This window comes from Trachurus japonicus, chromosome 14 (genome assembly GCF_045865225.1).
Source record: "Trachurus japonicus isolate A0001 chromosome 14, Traja_1.0".
NCBI classification, from domain to species: Eukaryota; Metazoa; Chordata; class Actinopteri; order Carangiformes; family Carangidae; genus Trachurus; species Trachurus japonicus.
In genome coordinates, this window is record NC_140920.1 from 6,782,185 (window position 1) to 6,800,373 (window position 18,189).

General features: G+C 40.1%; 1 protein-coding gene across 1 annotated transcript in view; it reads right to left on the minus strand.

Moving 5' to 3' along the window:
- Positions 1-18,189, minus strand: part of gabrb2b (gamma-aminobutyric acid type A receptor subunit beta2b) — a 58,314-nt gene that overhangs the window by 11,080 nt on the left and 29,045 nt on the right. The window contains exon 5 of the mRNA XM_085797235.1: positions 9,757-9,839. Coding sequence (XP_085653361.1) covers positions 9,757-9,839 — 83 coding nt within the window. The remainder of the gene's footprint in view (positions 1-9,756; positions 9,840-18,189) is intronic.

An 18,189-nucleotide genomic window follows, 5' to 3' on the forward strand; every position in this document is an offset into this window, starting at 1 on the left:
TCACCATTAAAAGCTCACTACAAAGCAATTAAAACAACTATTTGCAAAGTAACTCATTAAAAAGATGAAATAGTCAGAATAAGTGGAATAGGAACTTAAATGGCGGTTATAAGAATAATATTCTTCCTGTTTTTAAACCTTAAAACATGAATGGCATTATTATCTTTCTATATCCACGTTCAGTAGCTTTTACACTGTGGTGCAACACGCTGTATTCTGTACGTAGCGAGCTAGCGGTGCTTAGATCATGTCGGCGCTCTGACAGCTCGACACGGGTGTGTTGGAGTGTGAACTCGCTGCTCTGCGAAGGAGGAGGCCGAGACTCACAAACACACACTCCCTCTCCTGCCTACAAGACAAACACAACAGATTATTTTTAGTCTTTACAACATAAACTGATACAAAATCTCCTCTCGCCGTGCATGTGTAGCGATCCCACTGTACTGTGCTGTATGTAACAGCAGGAGGTGGATTAAACAACAATCGTTGATGTTTTTCCAGGATCTCAACATGCGACTTAATGATGATAATCATCAGTGGAGGCTGCAGCGTTCGCATGTTCGCTGCATCGGGGATTTGCATGTTTGTTGGTTTGTCGAGTTTTCCTGAGCGATTATTGTTGTTTCATTTGATTGCATGCGTGGAAGTTGACTTCTTTTTTTTCTTTTTTTTTTGCATTAGTCTCCATGACCATTACTCTGCAGCATGATGATGATGGTGATGGTGATGGGGAGGTTCAGCAGCCAGAAAGTGAATTAACATGTTTGATTTGCATGCTTATGAACTCTGTGTGTGTGTGTGTGTGTGTGTGTGTGTGTGTGTGTGTGTGTGTGTGTGTGTGTGGGATGGCGGTGATGATGGGGCCATGCGGGATGATGAATAAAATCATGTTTGACAGAACAATTTAGAGGGAACTCCCACGCTGTTTCATTGATTAGTGCATAAAATATAGAGCCGTTACATCACACCTCCTCCTCCTCCTCCTCCTCCTCTTCCTCTCCTCTCCCTCTCCTTTTCTCCTCAACTCTTCCTTCCTCTCTAACATGTTCTGTTTTTATCTCCCTTTCTCCCACCACGTTCTTTTTTTCCATTTGATTACCTTCCTCTCCTCTCCTCTCCTTCCTTCCTCTCTGTTATTTCTCTGTCATAACCACCATTATGTGTCCATCCATCTCTCACTCTACCTCCTTCCCCATTACTTCCCTCCCCGGCGCGTACCCCTGCTCTCTTTAATTAATACTTGTGTGACCTATTTAGTTGCTCTGAATTATTAAAGCAGACTCTTCAGTGGCTGCTTCCAACACCCTCACACTCTGACATCTCTTGTTCCTCTCGCTGAAAATGGACTTGGGCGCTCGCTGCAGTTTTTCTCTTCTTTCTCTCAAATATAATATAAAAACCAAAACTTTCCTGTAGTTTGGTGGGTCATTCAGAAAAAACAAACACATCACAATCATCAGCTCATATCAGAGTCAATGAATAAGATCTCAGAATTAATTCCAGTGCCTATGAGGTGAAATGAGATGAATGTTTTTTTTTTTCTCTCAGTCCCAAGAAAAGAAGAAAAAAAGAAAAGAAAAACCCTGGCAGCTGAAATTTGAACAAACTGCAGACGATTAAGTGCTTCTCCACTAAGTATGAGAGTGGGAAATTATATTAGTCGAGATGGGATCAAATAAAAGCAGGTCATGTGCAGAGGTAACTTCGTTTTAGCTACATTTCCTCAGTGATAAAACTGTGACTAAATCAGCTCAGGTTCAAAATGTAAATGTGGCTGATTGTATTGAGTTTCAGAGGATGAAACCTTGTTTTATGGCCGGGCTGATGGAGTTGTGTTTCCTCTGGTACACAGAATACAACAAAATGTAAGAGTGCAATTACATTCACAGCAATCACTCTCCCCAGAGGATGATCCTGTAATATACTACACTGTAGGTATCCCATGAGCTTTTCCTACATCTCAGGGCTCATTCACACATTCATAACGCCCAGTGTGTTTTTTGCAAACCCCACACATATCAGAGCCAGTTATTTGATCCAAGCCTCAGATATTCTATTGTCCAGCTACGACTCAATCCACTTAACCCCATTGTTTCTGCGTTACTGAGGCTGACTTCGCAATTTTTGTCCTGGCTTTGCTTTCATATTGATGTTATTACGTCACAGTGTTTTGCACGGATGGATCGCCCTGATGCTCATACTGCACCACGTAGAGGAAAACTAGAGTATCTTCTTCTCTTGGTTGTCTAGGTTACATTCCCTGTGCATAATTCCCGGCGTGACTTCGGCCTTGTTCAGACTGCAGCCCAAATCTGATTTTTTTATTGCAAATCTGATCTGAATGTGTCCATATTGCATGTGTGTGTTATCCACATTGATTTCTATGGTAACAAGCTGCGTACAGAAAAGCAAACAAAAAAAAAGTGAACTGTGCTAGTTCACATCCCAAATCATGTTGAGCCACAGCGGTAAATATTCTGCTCATTGCAAGAAGGCAACAGCAACCGGGGCGACTGCTGGGTTGTGTTGCCTTTCGTGCTGCCGTTGCCGCTGGAACGACAGTGGAACGGGCCGTTTGGTACAAGCGGAGCAGCAATGCATGCTGGGGACGTTGGACAATGCAATGTGGCATGAGAACAGACGTTCCACATGATTTGTCGATGTCGGCCGTTTAACGTGCCGTCGTCAATGCTGTTGTTTTTGTTCGTGTCGCACTGCAAGTGACACAGATGGCTTTGCTTTGAAATCCAATTTGAGCAAAGGAGCCGTTCACACTGAAACTGATCTGTAGAAATCCAATCAGAATCGCATTTGAAACCACCTCTGTATGTGGTTTGAATAAAATTTGTAAAAATTGGATCTTAAGTGGGCTTTCAGACTGTCAAAAATCAAACAAGATATAATCTGGATATGCTAAAAATATCAGTTCATCCTTGACTTCTTATGAAGGTTTGTGCCACATTAAAAAAAACAGTGGATGAACATACAACCCAAAGACAGTACTGTATTCCTGCAGCTGTGGACTGTGACCTGCTGTACTTCACCTGGGGGTTGGTGCTGAGCGTTTCTATCAACTATGAAATGATGGAATGAGAAAAAGGGAGTTAGCTCTTTGATTCCTCGGTGGCATCGGGCTTTTCTCGTGGACTCTAGAGTCTGGAGCGTTGGCAGGACAAAAATAAATGAAATTGTTCAGGATAGCATCAGAGGAGATAGCAATACAATACTACAGCTATTTAACTGGGACTCTGGCATATCTCCCTGCCCAAATCTGACTCTAGGCCTTTTTTTTATCAAGCTTATGAAATAATGTCTCAGTTGATTTGTTTTAATGGGCAAAGAAGGATTTTGGAGAGAGATAAAACACTGGCTTTGATATTGCTCTGGGCAAAACATAATCAGGGATAACAAAGTTTTTTTTGTTTTTGTTTTTGTTTGACTTCTAAACGATGCTCCGAAACATCACATACCTTTATTATTATCATTATTATATTAAAACTTTGGGAATAACACAGAGTTTATAATATGTTATAAAAATCATTGCCATTTCGGGAAAAAAAAGTCGTGTAAAATCACAAAATTTCTTTTATCCAATTTTCCTCACACCCATTACAGTGTTTACAGAACACATCTTAAAATTAAAATAATGTCAGACTCTCCAGGTTCATCAGATTTAATAGTTTTTAACCAAGATTTACATAAATCTAGGAAACACAAAGTGTGTAGGCGAATATGTAAATAATAATGAGCCCACTCCCACCTGAACAACTGCCCCTCTGTAACTGCCCTGAGGCGGCCACTCCTCTGTTAAATATGCCTCTGATGAATTTTTGATTCTGTGCATTTCAAAGCAACTTTAATGTTATTCCTGGAGTCCAATTAAAAAAAATGTCTTCAAAACTTTTTTTTTTTTTTGCGGTACACAGCGACCGCACCGCCCGGACCGGGACAGGAACATCTGAAGATAAAGATAAATAAATAAGCCGTGCAAAACCCAAGTGTAGCAACCATTCACATCCCAGAGGATGTATGTGTGTGTGTGTGTGTGCGGTTTCTAAAAATGGGCTCTGATGGGCAGAAATAGCGAGAGCAGAGTGAGAGATAGATAGCGAGTGGAAGCGGCTCTGTCCATATGATGTGGATCGCTGGTGCAGAAAATATAACTATTAGCTGGTAAAGATGCTGTAATGAAATGATAGTCTCATTGTGAGTGCACGGAGACTGTGTGAAATAACAATCGTGGTCGTCCTCTCTCTCTCTCTCTCTCTCTCCCAGTTTGCACACACAACTCAAAGCATGCGAGGGAAAGTTTGTCTTCATTTGTTCATTGTTTGATTTCAAAGCAGCTTCACATTAACCTACAGCCACATGTGCTAAAGCTAAAGCTAAAGCAGCTAATCAGGGCAGAAGCCGTCCTGTTTAACGGCTCAGTGACTTTACTCTTCACGATGATTTATTGAAAAGGTGCACAGCTGCTTTACTCGTGAATTCAGTGTTACATGTTTCACAAGAATCGGCTTCCTGTGATGGCAGCACTGCAGCGCTGTATATACAGCAGGCTACTGTACATTATAAAACTGCATTACTGTAACAGTGACCCAGAGACGTCACGGGGCTTTAACCCTGTTAAATAATGCAGGCAACGGTATTTCCCTCACACTGAGGTAAAAATCTGGGGTGGCCGACGAAGCCCAGGTCCTGAATTACACATGAATTATAGAGATGCTGAGCAAGTAACAACAGAATAGATGCAAGGTGACAGGGCTTGGCTTGCAAGGTTATAAACCCAACCTTCATTTACTACGACTGTGAGCGTGAAGCTGAGGTAGTGTGGTGGTAAAGCCACTCTTTTATTCCCTCATAATAGAAAAAGACCTTGGAGGAGGAACAGTATGACAGATAAGAAGAAGATCTGTATATTTCCTGTATTATATCGTGACAATAATTCATAGTAACTCTTATATTATTGTAGTAATGGCCCATGTTTACAACATTTTAACTGACCACACCCTGCGCTTTACAACCTTAGCTCTCTTTGCACAGATACTCGACGGTAACAGTTTGATTTTTCAGTCCAGTGTTCAAGTTAATTCTCCAATCTTGGGAGCGAGGTTATGCAAATAACACAACGCAAGCTCCAGCGAGCACATCTACCTGAGGCCCTTCAGAGACCCGTGCTCATATTTTACAGACTTTCTAATTCATTCATTTTCATCAAGCGCGCCCTCGAGGTGCCGTCTTTTTCTCAGGCTGTTTATTCTGAATGATTAATTTCTGGTGTCGAAATGTCAAACTTGTTTAAAATCATTGTTTCTGTGATGTTTTCTGTCTGAAGACTGATTCGTGTTTGTCGTTCCACAGGGGGTTATGATCTGTCCAAAAACAGCTTTGAATCATTAGCTGTCAGTGACGGGACACTGTAGTGTAAATTCAGACGTCAGCAGAAGTGAATTGAATTATGGGTAAAGGTGAGTCATGAGAATAAAAAATAAAAAACTGACAGTTTTTAGGAAGATAAATGACAAACTTCAGTCTCTTTATCTCAGAATAAGAGTGAGGATTTGTGAATGAACCAAACCTTTAGTCACAAGCTGCAGGGTTTTGATTTATTCCCCTCTCTCCCTCTCATTCATGACGCATGTTACAAACAGTGAGCATGTAGGATACGAGTCCTGTTGTGGTTATAGATAATAAATAATAGAGTTGTACAGTATCAGTGGAGAATTGGTGGAAACAAATAAACAAATCCATTTGATGGTGTTTTCTTCCGGCTCTGTGCAGCTGTAATCTCCAGTGTAGCCTGAGCAGTGTTTGTAGTATTTCTTCAAATACCTTTTATTCAACAAGGGACACAATTGTGTAAGTTGGAAAATAAGGGGGAAAAAAATTCAAAATGATTAATACACTGTTGAATTTTTCATGTTTGGTAACTTGATGATTATAAATTTCTTGGAGGAATGAAAACAATACGGTGGCCTTATCTCTCGTTGCATAAAATAACTGTGCTGATACAGCAGCAGCTACTGTACAGAAACCGCTTGTTATTGCCTGATTAAAAGTCGGTAATTAAACCTGGGTCAGCAATTTCACTTTTGTCTAAAATAATTACCAAAGGTCATCGTGATTGGGATTAAAGTTGGATCCATAAGTGGAGGTTCTTGGACGTTATATTCCAACCTGTCAGCGCTCATTAAGTCACAGGCATCAGTCAGTCAGTGTCTCACTAACGAGGATATTAGGAGGCAGCAGAGCATCGAAACTCACTGGAAACAGGCCAGCACGTGGACAAAGAGCTGAGTGTCAAATTAAAGAAGGAGGCAGAGAGAGAGAGAGAGAGAGAGAGAGAGAGAGAGAGAGCGAGCTTTCCTTAAAGGGATACTTCACCCAAAATCGATAATTCACCAATTTTCTACTTTCTACCAACCCTTCCTTGGCATGACGGTGAGTAGAAAATTGGTGAATTATCAATTTTGGGTGAAGTGCCCCTTTAAACTGTCTCGGACTTGTTCATTTTTTACTTCCTTTTCCGTCTGCCAACACACAAAACCACTGAGAACAACTCTGTGGTAAATGCTGTAGTACATATGCCATGCCACATGTTTACAAACTTCAATCATGATACGTTGAATAAATGTTGACTGGGAGTCGTGTCAGTCTAGATATGGCGATATAATGGACGAGTTTCAGGTGCAGTGTCCGATCGACCCGTTAGCAGTCTGCTGCTGGCTCAGGTGATAAGTTAGAGAGATGTGGCTGTGACATCTTTTTTTTTTTACCAATGATGCGTTTTGGTTGTCATCATGAAAACGCTGGGGCGGCGTTTTGAGATTTATCCACTCTGGGAAAAATACAGTTTAAGGGCCCCCATATGGATGAAACTCCGAAATGAAAAAAAAAAAAAAAAGTGTTATGTTACTTTTATTCTTATGTTCTTTTTTTGTTTGTTTGTTTCTTTTTTTTTTGTTTTGTTTGTTGCTCAAGATAAAAGGAAACAAAACAAACCAATAAAATGGATCTGTGTGGACGGGCCCTGAAGAAGTAGAGAGCCATGAGTGGACAAGAGGAGAGTGAGAAGAAACAACCAGCAGACATCTCCTTCACACTGCTGCTACATGAGACCTTTAATGCTCACACAGGAAATAAAGAGCGACTCCTCTCACAGCCACTGTTGCCTCTCTGCAGCCAGCGTGTTGTAAACTTGGTGGGAAAAGAGTCCTGTCACCAAATTAAAAGAGAAGGATGTGAGCTGGAGGAGCTGATGATGGTCGTGTTGTGAGGCAAACAGCCATCGTCCGTCTCCATCTGCCCCTCACTGGTCCACCACCAGCCCCCGAACTATGCTCAACTGGCAGATTAAATGGACACTGCACAGTGTGAGGTTATATTATTTGCAATTACAAGCCCTGCGCCATCTTTAACCAGAGGCATAGCAGATTCCCAATTAGTTTTGATTAAGGCATTGTTGCTTGTTTATCCCCTTCACTAAGAGAAACTGTTGAGTGTGTCGCAGTGTTAGCATGAAGGTCACACTGTTTCTGTACTTCCTTATTCTCTCTCTGCTCTGTCACTTCATCTGCAGCAATGGTGCTTTTAAATGAGAGATGCAGAAAATGAGGCACGAGGGTTTCTTTGCTTTTTCCTCTCATGAATAAGTGAAAAATACTTTTTTCCCCCTCATATAGAATACATCAGTTGTTTCTCCTGCAGAGTTAATTCTTTGCTTTTATGAGTAAACACATTTTTTCCATTGCAGATTATGAACTTAAAAAATGAGTAATGGAAACACATGACATCTTAAAATCTCAAATTTTTCGGACTATTCAACAAAGCAATGTTTGTCAAAATTTAAATCGCAGCGTTTTTCTTATCATGTCACCTGTCCCCAGGGAGTCAGCTCTGACTGGGAGACAGGCTGCTGCTGCAAATCTGTTGGCACATTTAACTGGAATGAGGAAAAACCAGCTTCATTTTCATGACGTGACTCAACAGAAACACAGAGAGTTCACTCTTTTTGTTTTGTCGACTTGTCTCAAACCTAAGGGGCAAAATGCCACCATTTAGGGGCAGTCTGGAGCCGTGTCCAACAGACCTTCACTGGAAACACTGGTTTCCTAGTTTCAGGTTCACTGGGAAGTTAAAAACAAGTGTATCTAAACCCTCTCCCCCTTGCATCCTTAACAACCTTTGCAATACTGGGTTTTGGGTAAAGGGAGGTGATGTTGTGTCTGTGATGGACAGTTTGGTTTTGATGGAGCTGTACCTTCAGAGAAAGAACAGAGGCCTGTGTAGCTGCTGCCCTCAGGTGACCCTGTCACACCTGCAGAATAGCAGCTTTAATTGGTTCGCCCTCCTCCTGCTTCATTCAACCATTTGGCCTCACGGCTTATACATTAAAAAAAAGTTTCTCATTGCACGTCTCCGTCACACTAATGCGCCACAGCTTGAGTTCAGTCCTCTCCCTGTCGGTGTTCTCTCTCTGCCTACAGAGTTTCTTTTGGGCGATTCAACCAAACTCTGCCTGTCTGAGCCCAGATGGCCCCAATTATGGATATTGAACATATGTATAACGTGTATATTGGATGCAATGTTTGATATCAACAAACTGATTCTGTAATTCCCACAAAATCTGCAGTGCAGCAGAATCTCCTGTGTGCAAGCAGAACACACTCTGGTCCATTAGCTGCCTACCTTACAGTGGAGCCTTCATGCATTATTGTAACCACAGTGTAACAGGCTGCTGCTGTACAAATGGTCTGTGTCTGGGAACAGGATGTTTTGTCAGGTGGTTATGGATCAGTGTGTTTCAGGTGTTGTTCTCACAGAAGGAGCAGAGAGGACGTTGCTGCAGTGGGTGATCATGGAGGTTTTTGGGATGAGATATATATGTCAAAATGGTCTTCGTCAGATTATCGGGCCTCTGCTGAACTTTAGCGTTTATCTTCCTGTATTGCACAATCTGGATCTTACAAAAACTCTTGAACAGCCTCCTTTGTTCCTCATGCTCTAGTTCCCTTTGTACTTGAGCACCAGCTGTAGAGCTCCCAGCTGAGTTGCACAATTTAATGAAAACACCCTTTAGCCATCTCTATATGTTACACACATCTGGATGCGTTTGCAGTTATCCATTTGAGTTCTGACTGTAGTGTGCCAACATCTGGCAGAATATACTTCTTTTTTTCTTTTTTTTTTACTTTTAAGTATCAGTTTGCATTAGGGCTGTCAGCTGTGTTGGCCATACAAGTTAATATGTAATAAGAGAACATTTATTGGAGAAATATGGCTCTACTGCTTTAGGTATTTATATAGTAGATATCATTAGATCATCTTAAATGAAACTACAAAATCAGTTTCAGAAAAACTGAACTTTTCCTACCTTTCTTTCTTGGGACCAAATATTGAGACAATACATGAGAAACAAGCAGGAGAAAACTCAGAGCTGAGTGTATATTTAGGAGGAAAAAGAAGGTTTCTGCTTTACCTAGGGAAATACTGTGAATTGGATGGGAAGGATTATGTTATAAAATATTAAAATCCTGAGTAAATCCTTGTACAGCAGTAAAGGACAAATTGCGGGGGACCCAGTGACACATAGTTCCTGACAGTTGACTGAACAAAGCTGAAGCTACGCAAAGTCTGCATGTGTGTAGACAGAAAAGGATGTATAGTTGAGAAGCTAGAATTCAAAGGTGAACAAAACTGCAACATTAAAAAACGACAGGAGATGATAATCAATAAGAAAAGGAAGGAGATACTCACAACTCTCTATCTCCAGTGTGCAGTTTTGCTCATCCAGTGGATATCTCCTCAGATCCATCATACAAGCAGCAGTGGTTGTGATCCTGGAAAGATAAGACACAACGATTGTTGTAGAATCTGACAGGAAACTGTGTTTATTGTTTTCAGTGGAAATACGTGAGTATCCTCAAGCATCTTTTTTTTTTTTTTTTTTTTTTAAATCTGCTATGTCAATAAAGATAATACAAAAACGGACTGATCCAAGACGTCAGTGTAGCAAGACATTGGACTGTAGCATTTCTAAAACTGGACAGACATTAAGTTTGGTTTGGAAATGAAAATTGGGATCATTTCAAAACCAAACATTGGCTAATTGACATTGTGACATTTAGCAGAGTTTTGGTCACGACCTGAACGTCTGTATTTATACGTCAAACTGACATTGGCATGTGACATTTCGAGGATGTTGGATTTTGGCAATTTGGCAACACGACAAGATCACTGTCAGATGTCAGAAGTATTTCATGTCAAATTAAACTGTTTTTGTCACCAAACATGACAACCGACATTCAACCAAACAAATATAAAAATCTGATAATGTTAATGGCCAGCTGTAGACCTGCAGGGAGGTTGCAGAAACTATTTTAAAGTCTAAAGGATAGTAGTTGAACAATTTTTTGACCTTTTTTTTTTGGAGTGTGAAGTAAAACCTGTAATTTGGTCATTTTTGTTGACTTCTTAACTTTGAAGACATCCTGAACTCTTTTTGTCTAACTTCTCGGATATTAATTATCTTCCTTTAGTCCATATTGGACCTTTGATCGAAAGAATAAAACATCTCTGGGCAGAAAAAGGTCAACCCTGTGAGAAAGCTCTGGCCTTGAGGCCCAGGAAAATGATCCTGGTCCTACTGTATACTCACTGTAGATCAATGATCAATGTATTATAATTAACAGCCTCTCTCTAAACGAGCACATGTGACTACAGGGGCTGCAGGCCTTCTTTCTCGGATTAGAAACCTGCATGTTTATGGTTTTAGAACAATAACCCTTCATTTCTGTAGCAAACTTAATGTTAAACGTTAATGACAGATATTGAATACAACATGTGAGTTCTCTGAATGTCCATAACACCCTGGGGCTCCCTCACTGATTGATAAAGTCTCAATGTTGATAGGTGTTCATGGGTAAATGTACAATTCTCCCTCATTCAACTGAGCACACGGTCTCTGATGAACATTTATACCATCCACATAAGCTTAAGTCACTAACTTCACAGCACTTTAAATCTTCAAAAACTCCACAGGACGTTCACATGTGAAGGTTTGAGGTGGTTGTGGCACTGGGATCTCCATAGGGGATTACAGGGCAGGAGCTAATCCTGATGTCCCAGTTTTAGCATTGTTTGGATAATCCAGTGGCTCCTCTGTTGGTGGCCCCTCCTCAGATGTGAGTCACAGGGATCAAGGATCAGACGCTGTGGGTCGGTAACCCCCGATAGGCCAGAGATAACAGACACTTGTGGGATGAGCGCATTACAACCTGGTGTCATCAGACGATCGATAACCTTCACTTCAAGTCAAGATTATTGGTTATTTGAAGTGATACCTCCAGTGCTGCCATTGAGACTTGATGTTGAAAAAAAATATTGATATTTCAAGAAGATGTTAGAAGAGTTAGTTTCATTTTTTAATTATACGGCTCTTGACTGTTCAAATGTAATAATTTTTCAAATAATAATATTTCAAAATCATATGGAATATTTAAAAACACTGATAAAGTTATGGTAAAGAATTTAAAAAATACAAAATCCTTTAAATTTAAATCCCTATCTTAATAGCTTATTTTGTTTGTCACAAATGAGTAACTGATTGTGGTTACTTGTCCGATAAAGGTCACTTTACAATCTCATGTTACCTCACTTTGTGTTTCTTTTCTTCAGTGTCACAGAGATACAGTCTGATCAAGTGTGACATTTCCCAAACTTTTTGTGAGTGTTAAAGTTTTAGTAAAGTCGTCCACCCCTCTCTCTTGTTGAGTGTAAAAAGTTGTCCGAGCAAACAGGAATAAAATAAATGGTGGGTGGTTCATGTTTCATGTTTGTCCGGAAGCTGGAGCTCTTAACCTCACAGGTCGGAGTTGACAGGTAGATGATGTATATGAGGCGCTGGCACAACTCCACACGAACACAGAGAACATAAGACAAAGGCCTCGATCTTTAAGCTAATGAAATTATCTCCCTTCTGCCTCTCAAGACACCACTGAAATTTAATGACTGTAGCATTATCATACATATAAATAAGAGAGCGACTGTTCCTTTGTTAACACTGTGTAAATCAAGGGAGTAGTTGTAGTTATTGTAAAGCATGGGACCGATGGAGGAGGACTCAAACACACGGCCGCTGTTTATTTCATCTCGACAGTGTTCATTAAGAAAGCTCTCAGAGTTATCGCCCAGCGGAGAAGTTTCATCCAAGAAGAAGTTGAAATGACAAATGTAAATCACATCCTCCTGTTACAGACTGAACTGGAGTCTAGCTATGAAATCAACTGGAGCCGACTCTATGGAGCATGCTGAGGAGGAGACTGATCAATAGAGCTGTAGATTATTATCTTCATTCAGCCGGTTTGGCCACGAGGGCGAGTGTATGGACAGATACAAGAGCTCTGAGGTGAATAGGACAGTGAAGCAGAGATCTGACTCCTGAGGCTTAACTACTTCATTTTCTCTCTTTTATCCAATAAAACGTCAAGTGCTGTATTGTAAACTCCAGTTCAATACAGTCAGTGACAAGAGACACTTACTGTATATAGTGCCTCAGCAAAGAAGAGACCAGGACTTTTCTATTTCCTTATTCATGACTCATAACAGTTCATGACTTGATCTTAAATACTTTGAACTCAAATAATAAATGACTTAGAAAAGCAACAGCTATTTTTGAATTAAATTAACCCATGGATTTTATCTTTATAAAGTCCTCTGTCAGCTACAGTACAGTTGCATGTGAGAGAATGGAGGCCATCCTTTCTTCATCATATGATGGATGAAACCAGCATATTATAGGTCTTCACTGTGCTGCCCCAAGAGAAGGAAGGCCTCATCCACCAGTTGTAAGGTTTTGAATCAGATCTAGGACTTTTACCTCTCCTCATGTATCATGTATATTCATTAAATTGTTTTTGAATTGGCTTATTTCTATATGTAGGGTATAAAATGAATATAATAATTCAGATTCTTGAATTAAAATGTAGACATTAAATTAGCTTCCATCTTGCTAGGTTATCTTTAATTGTCTTTGTGTTGGTGAATAATTGCAGTTTGTAAGATCCTTTGGTACTATAACCTATTTTTTAGGTTCCTCTGATGGGCTGTAATTGTGTTTTACTGATAGTGACCAAAATATTCAAATGCTTGCATTAGTTGTGAATATGGCTTTTTACTTCCTGGACCAGGTACTGGTACTGGTCCAGTATTGTGAGAAATGAATTTTAATCAAAACAAATCAGTTTCAATCTGGATTATTTATGGCCTCATTGGTCATAGTCCTAATCTAATATTCTAAAAGAACAGCTCTAGCCTGATAAGTGCTTTTATTAAAGCTCTGAACAACAGTGGCCAAAGAGCTAATATAGCCCCCACGTTGTCTTCTTTGTAAATGCATTTAGCCTTCCAATTGCTATCAAAACAAATAGACAGGGGTGGATCATAAAGGACAATAACAGCAGCCAGCCATGAGTCAGTAGATAAGGTTACGTTGTCCATCAGACTTTGTGAAGGGAACATAAGGACGAGGCTGTGAGTAATAGGCTGCCATTCTTTCCTTGGCTCTGGTCTTGTGTGAGAACTTGACTCCCACTGAGGGAGTTGCCACAGAGCAGCACAGCATGGTGGGTAATCGTCTAGGCACACCTGACAACATAGATAAATTTGTGCCAGTGGAGAGGCTCATCTTGAGTCCAATCCTCTGTGTTACACAGCAGAGATAATCACCCTTGTGTGTCTCTGTTGCCTCTATCGCTCTCCTTTTGCTCTCCACATTCCTCCCTCTCTCTCTCTGCCTCTCTCACTTTTCCATTATTCCTACCATCAGCCACTGGAATGCCAATCTTTTTTCTCTTTTTTTGCATCTTATAATCTATGCATTTCTATACCCCAAGCACCATACAAGATTCATGCACTTGCATATTGGACAACAACTCAAAATATTGTGTGTGATATGATTGGCAGAAAGCTTTTAAAGTGATGATGCAGAAACACGACAGTGCACTTTTGCAAAGCTCCTTTCATTTCCCCTCCTTTCATATCCCATGCATGTCTGTAGATCATCTGTATGATGCCAAACAACTGCACAATTACAAGCAGCAACTCTGCAATAAAACACCTCAGTAAAGCCACATTATCACATGTTCTCATTCTACAGGACATGGGGGAGAATGAGCAGTAATGAGGAGTTTGATGGAGGTTGTAAGTTGAAGACAATGATCTGAGATGGGAAGAAAAAGACTCCCACACAGTGTCTAAATATCAGTGATCAAACCTTGATGTTATTGCACCTCAGTGTTCAAACACTATTGTCTTGTTTTGTTTGTTTGGTAGCTGCAGTAGATCCTGAATGAAACATTGGGAACAAACACTTTACAGTGTGTGCCCATTAAAGGGGCAGAAATCATTATATTGCTCAGTAATTGGCTTTAAAACCAAACGTCCACTTGAAGTGAAATGATAATTGTCCTCTGCAGAAAACCAGCAGCGCTGACTGTTTGCTCAAAGACCTCGTGTTGACATTCAGTACAAACCTCCCGTCCCTTCTCCTAGCAACAGTCACATTAGTGTTTCTGTCTTTGACCGAGCTTTTTCTAACATTTCACTCAGCATTTTGCTAAAGTTTTCTGTGTAGATGACGGCTAATTTTGTCACTTGTGTCCTGTGGCCTGAGCAGATTTGCGTCTCTGTCTGTCTGTGGGAGTGAAATCAAGAGAAGATGGATGAGAGGGAATCTGAGGACAAAGGGCGTCAGTAGAGACAGAAGGGGGGGAGGTGGGGTCCATCACAGCAGCACCTGTTAATAACAATAAATGAGTTCAAAGGGAAGAGCTCTAACATTTACATTCTGCTTCATATTACACACCTCAGGGGTTTCAACCCCCCCCCCCCACCGTGAGACGGGAAGGTTGCTTGAGCCTAAGAGGTTTAGATGGATTCTCCTTTTCTTTCTCTGTCTTTGTCAGCGTGTGTTTCTCTCTGATGGATTTACTGCTGGTGATCGGCCTCTGTGGCTTCCAAGTGTTTAACCAAGGAGTAAATTGGCGGTTACTTCCTGGCAACTTTCTGATCTCTGTGTCAAGATGGAGTCAGAGGCGTAGTAACGAGAACCTGAGAGAGCCAGCGAGCCGAAGAAGGCAGAAGGCTTTGGACAGATCGTGAGAGGAAGGTGAAGGTTAAGCATGTTTGTGCGGGGTTACACGTTGGTGTGTTTGTGTTTGTGTTGTGTAGAGTGTGTAAAGCAGCTGTCTGGCTTTCTCCATTTACCCTCACACACTTCACCGCCTAATGTCCCGGCCAGTAAATGATGCACAGCCACATCTCCTGCTCAGTCTTCTTGGTGTCGCTCTCCGTTGCCTGGGTATGCTGCCTGAGGACACTGCGCCAACCGCACCAACTGAGCCCCATATGTTGCATCACCTGCAGTGGCCCTCCAGATTTACCAGACCGTGCTCCAAGACTCGCTTCCTGGATGGATCAAACTTGTGAGGTCAAATCAGGGCCAAGTATCCTTAAGGGATTCAAGCAGTCACTGGAACCAAGGCCAAGCAAATGCGTTGACTGTTGTTGGTCACACCCTCGGAGCAGACAGTACTGAACTTGAGTTTATCTTCAGAAGCTAATCAACTTTTCTACCACTCTGTGATTTACTGTACTACCCTGCGTTCCCTCAGCTGTATCAGTTAAAGGCCACGTTCGTTACATTTGATGTTCATAAAATGATATTTATGGTTTTAAGTAGCTAAAAACATCTCAGCGTTGTTTCGTATCTCCTCTCTCAGGTGCCTCTCAATGTTTTGTGTCCATCTCTGAGCCTCTCTTCTGATTGGCTGGCCACACCAACAACAGGTGATGGATAATAGTCTTATAGCTTTGTAAAACATCACAAAGTTACTGGCTGTGTGCATACCTCTCTGTGGATTCACTGTTTTAGAATTAAAACAACAACTTTCACAGTATTTAGCACCGAGACCTGTTTTATAATTCTGTACAGCACTGGATCCCAGTAAGTTCAAATAACAGCTTAAAGAAGTCCAGCATTGAACATCATTATCATATTTTATTTGAATGGGCATTCAAACAAAATAAAAAAACACAATAAACAACATTAAAGGGATAGTTTAAAATTTTGGCAATTTCGCCTATTACCGTAATCCCTGTAGTCGTAGCAGTAGTTTCATTACCTTTAATTATCGGTGCATGTTGTTTTGAGATCCGCAGGGCAGAGATGTGAGCTGCTCAGTGAACACAGGTCCCCTGTCCCTCATCAAACTCATCAAATACACAATCCAACAACTCCAAAATGCTCTTGTGGACAAATTGTGACCTGCACATTCACCACACTATGAAAAAATCATGTAACATTACAAGACAGAGTTATTTTCGAGGCAAATGTAGCCGGAACTAAATTCCATCGCGTCTCTGCCCCACGGATCTCAAAACAACATGCACCGATGATCAAAGGTAATGAATCTACTGCTATGACTGTTGAACAATCCCTTTAAAGTGTACCGCCTACACTGAAAAAAGTGATACTTTGGATCAACTTAAAAAAATTGCTGTAATTTGTTACACCTAAATTTATTAGTTCTTCACAAATTAAATCTTTGATTTGGTTGAAAACATAAATTTTGATTTAATGTAAATACATTTTCTACTTTGAGAAAAAGCCAAAAATTTGCTTTCATACAAAGTAAAAACATAATTCATTACAAAGACCATAAACTATTTTTATTCTTTATTACAACTTATTTTTTTAATTTGAGAAAAACTAATATTTACCACTATATCTAATTAAAGATTTTACTTTGGAAAAAACTAATTAAATTGCTGTAATCCTGTTACATGCAATTTTTTTAAGTTTTCTCAACTTAAATTTCTGATTCAGCACAAAGTTAATTTTTTACTTATACCTTAATCAATATATTCTCTTAAATCACAAGCCAAAATATTATTTTGGTCAATATAATGACATTTTTCACTTTGTACAACTGAAATTTTACCATAAACAAAATATATTTCCCTATAATATAAGACTAGGATTAACTGAACTGATTCACTTAAGATAAAACTAAAAACAGGAAAATTCTCTTCAAAAGACCATTTATTTTTGATTACTCTCAAATAGGCATGTATTAACACTTGAGAAAAACAAACAAACAAAGTTGCATGTAAAACAAAATACACGGTCTTTTCATTGTGTTTTTCTTTAAACCTTATGGAACTGTAAACACATCAATTGAGAGATTCAAGGTAACAGCATAAAGTATAAAAATAGAGCATCTAACAGTGTCTTTGCTATCCTTTGACAAAATTATCAGAATGTATGAATATCATTATTTTTGATCCATTAGAAAAGCAAGGGACCACCCAAAAAAAACAATGATGAACACAGTTGCTATGGAGTCAATGATGAACAAGGGCAGTTCAAGAAAAAAAAGGAACTATTCGTGCTCTCACTGATCATTCAGAATTTTAGCATTGTTCACATTTTGTTAATATCAGCGCTACTGAAAGAATTCTGTTAACAGAGAATATCAGAAATGAAAGCCTGTTTTGAATCAAAGCTGTTTTTTTCTCTTATTTACAATAACCCTTAACATTATCCTGGAATGTATTTGAACACAAGCAATTAAAACAGATCAACATGCTGTATCCAAATGTCTTTCTTTGAGCAACCACATATCTAGAGCTTGACAGTCAGAGCCAAAGAAAATGACACTCAGAGTGTGCAGTCCATCTCCATGAATATTCCTGCAGTGCATCAAAAGTGTGTTTGAGCTCACCTGGACAGCTCAGGTTTAGAGCATAGATGAGGCCAAATAAGAGGGTACATCCATGTGCAATTGATGACAGTTCATTTTTGAAGGTGTGGAGGTGCTCATGCCATATGGTGGCTTTAATGGATCCTCCTTCTGATGACAAACACTGCCATTGTCCACTGCTGAAGCTCTCTTTCGGCGCCATCCTTCTCACCAACCTGACAAAAGACAAGACATTTATTGTTTAGAAGGCTGTTACAAAAGCACATAAGTCCCTCTCTACTTTGTGTAGCAGGAAGTGACGTAATCATACAGCAGAAGACTAGAAGACTACCCTCTCAGCTGTAGTAAACTTGTAGCAGACAGTTAATCAGTTTCTACCTGTGATTTTAGTTATTTTCCTTTGGAAGGGTGCTCTTGTGATACTCCG